This window comes from Rhincodon typus, chromosome 8 (assembly GCF_021869965.1).
Source record: "Rhincodon typus isolate 14 chromosome 8, sRhiTyp1.1, whole genome shotgun sequence".
In the NCBI taxonomy this organism is placed as follows: domain Eukaryota; kingdom Metazoa; phylum Chordata; class Chondrichthyes; order Orectolobiformes; family Rhincodontidae; genus Rhincodon; species Rhincodon typus.
In genome coordinates, this window is record NC_063339.1 from 56,447,871 (window position 1) to 56,457,712 (window position 9,842).

Consider the following 9,842-nt stretch of genomic DNA (forward strand, 5'->3'; position numbering starts at 1 on the left):
ACAAATGTCTGAAAGAACACATAGAAAAGTACTGACAAGAATATAATTTAACATGTGAAGAGCCAAAATCCAACTGTTTATACCCAGAGTACAGATTCTAACACACCAAAATGTGGAAGAAAATGCTAAAGCTCAAACTGTTAAACAATGGTGTACACTGGAAAAATAGCCTGAAGAAAGAAAAAACTTGTTTTTTTTTTAAAGTACTGAAGGGTTTTTCTTGTTTGAGAAACAAATGCCTACGACACAGTTTTACAATATTTTAGAGAAACAATACTAATAACAGACAACACAATGAGAATAATCTTAGAACACATGCTAGTTTATTACACACTGAAGAAATTTCATATCATACCAGTGACATATAGGTACAAATGGTCTTTCACTAACTTGAAAGCTCTAAATCTAATAAGTACCACTGTATCATCAACCAAGTGGAAGACTGCTGACGACATTACTGGTGTCATATTTTTCAGTATGTGGAGGACTGATAACATTTCAGCGTTTACACAAACAGAAGTGTCAAAATTGTTCACATTTTTTTCTTTTAAAAGACATAACAGAAACAAAAACACATATATTTAACAACAGTTTTAAAAGCTACAGTTTTTTCAATATAGTCACCAACAGTATTGAAATTAAGTTTGCAAATTTTGTTCAACTACATTTTAAAAATCAGTGGAATTTCAACCAGATAAGAGGATAGCAGCATGGGAGCACACTTTTTTAACGTGAAATCTTGAACAGCTGATCTCACAGCTACATAGATGCGAACACATAATTGTTACAATTGTAACCTTTTTTAAAAACCATAAGGACACAGAAGTAAAGAATTACTAACTTACAGTAAACTATAATTAATATAAGGCTTACATGGTAAGGATCTGTTCCAATGTATCCAGGCAACTTACATTTTTCTATGTACCTATAATTATGGAAACATTCTTGAGAAAAGGAATACTGGATATCCCGCTCCCCGCTCCCCCACACCTCCCCCATCCACCCCCCACCCCGAACCATGCATAAAAGTCCACAGCTGAAAGTTTATGATACAAACTTCTATTGAGGAAATATTACTCTTGGAAAAATGATTTGGAGCTCTTTTATGATCCTAGAAATATGAATGGAATAAAAAGGGAGATGTTTTGGTTAAAAGGAGAACTGTTACTACATCTGTGAAGTTTCCAAATAAATTGATGAAACCAAAGGAAGTGGAATGGAAACAATCCTATTTTGATCAATCACCAAAACCTCCATGATAGCAAACTTCAAATATGTAACATATTCCATTCTATTTATTTGTTCTTTACAATGGATTAATCTCTTTGTAACACTTAAAGATTCTATTTGCCACTGAGTTTGGGCTTCTTTTATGTGGCCTGATCTTGGCTAGGTGGCCCTATTCAAAACTGTATTAAAAGGCCAAAATGATAGTCCTGAAAGATGATGTGGCCTCTAAAACGTTTCAGTATTAATTCTTCAGGAGCAGCATTATCCAAGGCCACAGATTTTGCCACTAATCCATTTCAGACCTTAAACCAAGGAGAGTCTGGGAAGTAATATTTGCAAGATAGTGCAAAACTGCACCTTTACAGAAATTACTTAAAAATAACTTTCTTTAAAATAGTTGACCCATTCCATTTTAAACCATGTTTTAGCTAGAAATAGGTGAGTTGATTTGCAGAATTCAACTGTTAATCATTGTAAATTGTCATAAAGATATTGATGATTGACAAGCGTGCTGTCCAGCCACTACCTATAATACATCAATAATGCAAAATTTCTGCGTACTAGTTGAAGAATGATCTAACCGTAAGCCACAATTTATTGTAAACAAAATGGAGGAATGGCTCAGAAGTATGAGGAATTGGCTCAAACAGTAGCTGAAAGATTATTTAAATAATAAATTTCACCTACCAATTCTGCAAAAAGTCATTCTACAGCTCCAGAACTAATTATTTTTGAAGCCCCAGTAGACAGTAGGCAGAAGCTACAGTAACTTAGTGTGTTTAATGTGGATGTTTTTAGTTCTTGAGGCATTTTATGGAGTGCTTAAATTCACAAACTGGTAAATATTAGTAAACTAAAATCTTAATTTTTTGACAAGGGATAGTGGAAAGAAAAGCTAAAAATAATAAAAAAAAGATCAATCCTTGGGATAAAAAGGTTTGGCAGAAAAAAAATGTGGAATGATAGCTCAGTGCACTGATTGAATACTCTGGGTATAGTGCGTTCAGTTACTCAATCAACATATTTCTCATATTTCTGCATTTTAGCTGCACACAACAGTACTAGAACTAACTAACTAACATAAAATATCCTACCGCAACAAAAAAGCCGTATGTATCAAGAATAAATATTGAAAGGTGCAATGAGCAAAGCAAAAATATACAGGTACAAAGGCAATTACTGATGGATAAAATTACCTTAAGAAATAGCTTGGACCTGTGAATTAAAGAAAGGCAGAGTGGAATGCATTATTTAGAAACACTTAAATTGCACAATGATCAATTATATAAATGCTCGATGCTCCAGTCTATTATAAATTAGTTAATCACCATTGCAATCAGGGCACTTCATTGACTTTACTCAACATTGATCAGATATGCTGTAGGGTTGCCTCTGCGTCACATTTCCAATCATTCAAGTCAACTTAAGTTTTGTGTACCTCCAGCTCAGATTATTCTCCAGGTCAATTGCATTCACTAGAACTATTATGTTATGCTGCCTTTCTCTTATGTATTTTAAGATATGAATTTCTGTTCGCAAGAACTCCTAATTAAAAAGTAAGTATTGGAGAAAATAATCAAAGGAACAAAAACAAAAAGGAATGCTGGTATGGGAAATATAAAAAAAAATCAAGCAAATAAGGAAAATGAAATGAGTGCTTAGGATCTCAGGGCACGTCTCTAATCAGGCCATTAACACACAGAGTACAGTGAGATTATTTTTTCATAGTTGCCTCACACAAATAACCAATCTCAGGTGAGTTGCCTAGAAGTTAGTTAACTGACACCAATTTCTTGGGAACCACTCAACAGTACTAAAAGCAGGGTTTTAGTGCAGACCTTTTCTCAGTCATAATATTTTCTGTGCTGTAGAGGGGACACAATTAAGATATTTTATGAAGGATCTAAGAGGTTATGCAAGTGAAGCAACAGAAGTCACAGAGAACCAACAAAGCATTTTGCTAATAATATCGCAGATCTCCTGTTCCTTAGACGTTTGGAATTGAAGTTGTTGCTCTCCCAAATCATCTACTCCTCTCCTCCCAGAATACCTGCACAAAGAACTAATGACTGCAATTCTCTTACTTTCTCATAATAAACTTGCATTACAAGAAAAATGTTTTCCTCTTTTCCTGTGATTCCACTGTCTTGGTTGTATGTTAACCTTTCATGATCTCCACATTCCGAAAATGGACAACACTGAAATCAAATTTCGATATGAAGTCTAGATTTGATTTCAGCAACAATCTATTCTATGGCACAAAATTTGTTAAAATACTTCAAAGTGAAAGAGAAAATGAATCTTCCTCCACTGTTGGAACAGTAGATCTATTCACAGTTTATGGGATAGATTGTTAGGCTCAAATTAATTGTACACTCAACCCACTCACAAGAACTTGTTTTTTCCCCCTGAAATATCAGCTGGATTACATTTATAATTCAAACGTATGTGGATCTTGCCTACTTTAGCCCCTCTTCACCTTATGTAGACACAATAATGGCTGCAATGTTCCACTTAAAATAGAAAATATTGAATTGAAAAGAGATTTTTTTTATTTGTATGGTTAAAAAAGGTTTTTGTTAAAATTGTGAAGTTTGAGGTTGCTATGTTTGGGTCTGTGTCTTTAAGGTAAAATGAAGGGAGTCATGTAACTTGTTATGAAGTCTGTATGTCTGGGTGTTTGATTATAACAGAATTATTACAGGATAAAAGGAAACCATTTGGTTTACTGTGCTTGCATGGTTCTAACAATATTGGAGATTAAAAGGTTCCTGGAAAGAAAGTGCAACATGTTTACACTTGGACACAACAGGAGCAGCCTGTGTACTAATAGTGCATAGACTAAGTCTCTAAAGTCCCAGAATAGTGTTGAGAATGTTCAGCTCTAAGCAGTTGTGCTTTAAGTTGTGTATTTGCTACCAAGATTAAAGGAATTTCTATCTGGACACAAAATACATGTAATTCACACTGCCACAGAAATAAACTTTGAAAGGATTTAGGTCTAAGATATCCCCGAAAACTCCCAGAAGAGGTTAATCTGCCAGGATCTAGAAGTGATCCACCACAAAAGAAAGGCCAAATTCATGAAGACTTAAAAAGCCTGGAAGATTTGCCTAGCATACAGTAGAGAAGGAAACACAGATGGAAAACTTCATTCTGAAAGACAGTTCTGAGATTGAAACCTCTTGGCTTACACAAGAAAATAACAGAAGTAAACCCTTGGCAGGTTCCTGGTGAATTGAACATCTATAGAAAGGATACAGTGTAATATTTGCACTATAGCCTTGTTTGTTTGTTACAGTAATCCTTTCAGCTTTTAATTGGAATTTCAAATTTCTTTTTACAGGTCAACTGTCTAGAGGGGAATTGTAAGACTTTTCTTCGGTTAGTGTTTTCTGTGATTTTACATGAGTTCCTGTGGGTATAAAGTATCTATAAACAAATGAATATACATTAAGTATACAGACCGAAGATGATTAGCATGAAGTTAGAGTAACTAAAAATCTGTTATAATTTACATGTCTTTTTGCACATATGTTATTCATAACTATCAGTGTTAGGCATATTTTAATATGTGTATTCCAAGAAGAATACTTCTACTCATCAGGGTTAGTAATCAAAACACAAACACTGTCATTCCCATCCTATTCCAGTGCCCAGTTAATTTAACATATTTCCAATTTAGTTATATTCAGCACCTTCACCTGATAATAACTATTGAGAGTGAATTAAAAGAAAATATAATCATTAATTTGCATTTCTTATAAAAAAACCATTATGAACACAGCAATTACAATTGATGTCTATATGAGAAATCATCTATCAACTAATTATGCTTAAGGCTTCTAGGTTTCTTCTTAGGAGTATCTCAGTTTTGTTATCAACAACAACTGGTGAGACAACTCTCCTATCCTGTTCAGAAAAACATTTACACACAGTTATATTCGTTGTTTTTGGTTAGGTCCCTGGGAGTTACTGATTCCTTTTTCAAGTGACATTAGCTCCATTTAATTTCACAATTGCCAATGTCAAAGTACATGTATCTCAAATCAAATGCACATCATCATCTGTGGCTACTGCAGCAAAAATTCAAACTCATTATTCAGAATGTCTGACATCAGCTAAAAAAGTAAGCTGACTCGGTAACAGTGATATTTAAAAATGATAATAATTGCATTTCTAACAAATAGTAACAAATAACTATTGCTCTATCAGTAACAGAAGGTGGATCCTCCATTAAGGTAACAGTAATATATGAACATTCTGGTTTGAGTGATGCCATTCAACACAGCAAAGGGAAAGGTCCCATTAAGGCCACGTTAAGTCCATTTACTAAAACCAGAAAGTCAAAAGAAATCAGACAATATCTTTTAATACTCATTTAAAAAAAACCTCAATTCGTGGTACTAAGATTCGTTTATATTAAATAACTATATGTCATATTACTCAACATGAAACACTGCTCTTGATACAAACAATATGAAACAATGGAATAAAACACTGGCTGTGCTGCAGCAAATCGCTTCCAACGGGCTGAAATAAAAAGGAAAAATAAAGGCAGGGCAGTAAACTTGATGCAACATTTTCCTTCAATTGGTTCAGAAATGTTATATTGGATTACTTGATTACTAGAGTATTGTCTCTCACTTGGGGTTATATGAATCAACATTCGTAATTTATCTTAGATTTTAGTTCTAAAATTGTCCTATCTTTGCATTGCTACGAATACTTCCTTCTGACTTCACATTGATTTAAACGTGAACTCAAACCACACCCCTCCACACCTCCAGAAATTAACAGACAAAGACACGTTGGTTTACTGTTGAGCAATTGCTCTGAATATTTCTTCTGAAAAAAACTGTTTACCACTTGACATGCAACCTTAGCAACAATCGAAAAATATTTTGGTTATGAGCCTGTATGCAGTCACACCAGAAAAAAAATACTGTATCTAAAATAAAAATGCACTACAAACTTCATTTTTAAGTGAATAAGTTGAACACTGTGATCTAAAATACTTTCCTTTCAGTTATTTCACCCTCAGCAGTTGATGATGTGGCTGGAAAGTCAGCCATATTGTGGCCCATCATCTGTCCCAACATGAACAGAACACGAGCTTCATGTTCCCTATCACTTTGTCTCATTCTTTCCTCCATTTCCATACGAAGTTGCTCAAGACGAGCAAATCGTTCTTCTGATGCCTCCATGTAACGTAGAAATTTTTCATCAGCAGCTTCACTGTAGCGGATGAATTTCTCCATCATACCATCCATTATGTCTTCCAGTGTGTGCTTCTTTGCTTTCTTTGGCTGAGGCGCAAGTTGCACAGACGAGTGTGCACGTCGCACACGGGGTGCTAGGGATAAATAAAACCAACAAATTTGAAACAAACCCTGATGAACCAAATGAGCAATACAAGCCTTGTAAGTCTTATTTTGTCCATGATGTATAATAAAAAGTAGAAAAAGACCAGTTACAATGGCACTTGCCTGCACCATGTGTCTCTCTCTCTCTCCTCCTCTCCCTCCCTCCACTCCTCCCACCCAGAAATCTCTGCAATCTCCCAGAGGAGAAGAAAGAAATTAGGAAAAGTAACTTAGTACAACACCCTGAGAATTCACACTATGATTTCTAAAGGCAGACAACTAACTTCCACGCACTACGACAGCTGGTAGACACACCCTCCAATACTGATCAGTCTTCTTTGTATTCTGTTGAAATGAACCATTGAACCAATAATTTGAAATCAATGTATGATTTGCCAATTTCTAACTACCTCCTATTTAAAAGAGAAAGTTTTGGAGTACTCACAAAGTTTCTGTCATTCAAAGGAGAGAAGGTTGTCTTAAAATAGTATTTTAGCCTTATTCCCAAGTACAGTCTGCCAATGAGCAGTATTTTAGCAACACCAGTTTATATTTTTACAGCATTCTTAGTCGAACAAAATATCCCAAGGTGCATCATTGCAGTGTTATCAAGCAAATTTGACATTGAGACACTTATGATAATAAGGCAAATTTGAAAGAGATGTAGAGTGATGCATATGGAATGAGCTTCCAGCAGAAGTGGTTGAGGCGGATACATTAACAACATTTAAAAGGTATTTGGATGAATGGATAGGAAAGGATTAGAAGGATATGGGCCAAATGCAGGGAAATAGGGTTCGTGTGGATGGACATTTCGGTTGGCATGGACCAGTTTGGGCCGAAGGTCCTGTCTCCGTGCTATAGGAGTCTAGGACTCTATGGTTTAGGGAGCAAATTCTTGGGCTTTGACTGCCAAATGTGAAATTCAAGAGACTAGAACCAGAGGCTTATCAATATTCCTGAAGGTTGTGTGACAAGAGATTACAGAAATAGGGAGATGCGAGGCCAAAGAAGGATTTGAAAGTAATGTAGAATCTAGTATCTTCCATAGAAAAAATTGTGAGCAATATCTACATGATAAAAACCAAAAGAACTGCGGATGCTGTAAATTAGAAACAAAAACAGAAGTTGCAGGAAAAGCTCAGCAGGTCTGGCAGCATCTGTGAAGAGAAATCAGAGATAACCTTTCAACCCCAAAGGTTATTTCTACATGATGTCATACATGCCAGTTTATCATATTGACTAAATTGTGATTATATAAAACAATTGTTTTTGCTGCTCCTCCTGTTTACCTGTTTGTTTGTGTATTTATGCAAATATTTCAGACACCAAGAAAGATAGCCACCATATAGGTCTTCACATGTTCACATTTCCAATCACAGTTCAATAGTAAGAGGCCACCAATAAAAATCACTGACAAAATCAGCACATTGAAGCCATCACCCAACAATCCAATTGTGGATTGCAAAATATAATGCTTGAAAAGCTAATCCTGCAAGAAGTTATTTGTTATGTTTTACATTAGGAGTATGTTAACATGTCTACAGAACTTGGCAAATAGAGATTTAAGATAAAAATCCAAACTTTATTCAACTTGGTTAGAGAATTCAGAAACTACAAGTCTAATATCATCAATTCCCAACAATTTATGAAAACAATTATCAAATCTGTTATGAACACCTGGTTCATAATGCATATGTTTAAAAAAAAAAAGACCTTCAGTTTTAGGAACATGATACTTACATCAGAAATTGAAAAAGCTGCCTGGTTAAAAAACTGTAAAACAATATAAAGGCAAATCAATCAAGCCTAAGTTTAATTAACCAGTCTTTACCTGACAAGGTCATAGTTGAAAGGAAAAACAATCCAAACATTTCTGAACTTCTTGATTGAGCCTGGATGTCTATCACTGTCTCCATAAAAGCTAAAAACTACTACTATCTGGTAAAGATTGTTGTAAAACTCCATAAAAACAGGAAAAAAAGTGAAATATTCACATTGATTGCAGAGTTGAAAGAGGTGAAATATATTTGCATTGCTGTTTGAGCTCCATCCCAAATACACATATCACATTGCCACACTGGTAGTGATTTAGGGCAGAGCCTTGGTTAGGAGGATTTTTTAAAATTGTATGTGTGTGTATTTGCTGAAAGAGCAAGCAGTTCAGAACAGGTAGAGGCAGTTGCAGCTTTGTTTCTGCTTAGACTGCATCTCCGAAGAGCCAACAGAAAATGGTAGTTCGTTAAGCATGACCATTCAGCACAGAAAATGCTAATGTAATAATTCACTCTGTGGAATATTGCTGGGACTCTATCTCATTTTTCATAATTGGAATGCAACTGAAAGATTGGAAGCTAGTGGAAGAAATCTCCATTGGTCCTCAAAGAACCTTATGGCAGAAAGCAGTCAGCAGAATTAGGTCAGAAAGCTATGGGAATGCATTTGGATATTAGCCTGAATAAAAGAGCTGAGACATGCACAGTCATGTGGTCTATAAATAAAAGGTGAAATGTCATGTAGCTCAGAAAGCTAACGTAAGGCCTTCTATAGAATCTTACTTTGAAAAATTGCTGGAATACTGAGAAGAATTCCGGAGAGCTGTGGCAAATCCTTGGCTTGGTCTCGAGAGAAGTGAATGCATCTTCAAAATTGCAATAACATACAAGGGAATTCTTCAGAAGTGAGAAGTAAAACCGAGTGCACAATATGGAGTTTTAAACTAGCATGCTTAATTTGTTTAATGTTTGAGACATATGATACATTTTGTTTTTGTTTATGAATGCGAAATCCTGAGGCATAGCTCTCTCTGTTGATTGTTGGGTGTTTGGCTCTCTTCTTTCAATGCTAATGCTCCCCATCATGATGTACTCTATTTTCACAACAGTAGAGACAATAATTCTTCGTTCTTATGGAATGTTATTAACCAGTGTTTTGAGAATCAGAATGGCGTTGTCCATAAGGAAGTCATTTGATCTATTTGTGTTGGCTCTTTCAATGATTTTCTGGTCAGTTATTTCCCATGCTACCAACATAGGAAACAACCGTGAGAACCACTTTTGTGCAAGACTTGGGCTGCAACATAATATTAAATGATAAAGGCGCTTCCTATTTAAAAATACTGGTATTTTTGCCTGCTTTATTCCATTTCTGCTGAAATCCGTACCCTCAGACCTAAATCAAAGCCTATTTTTTGGTCAGAGATAGCAGGAACTGCAGATGCTAGAGAATCCGAGACAACAAGGTGCA

At 35.3% G+C, this 9,842-nt stretch overlaps 1 protein-coding gene across 1 annotated transcript in view; it reads right to left on the reverse strand.

Annotated features, from left to right (window-relative positions):
• Nucleotides 1–318: 318 nt before the first annotated feature.
• Nucleotides 319–9,842, reverse strand: part of LOC109936973 (trihelix transcription factor GT-3a-like) — a 24,585-nt gene continuing 15,061 nt past the window's right edge. The window contains exon 2 of the mRNA XM_020535589.2: nt 319–6,586. Within this exon, the coding sequence (XP_020391178.1) occupies nt 6,240–6,586 (347 nt within the window). The 3' untranslated portion in view covers nt 319–6,239. The remainder of the gene's footprint in view (nt 6,587–9,842) is intronic.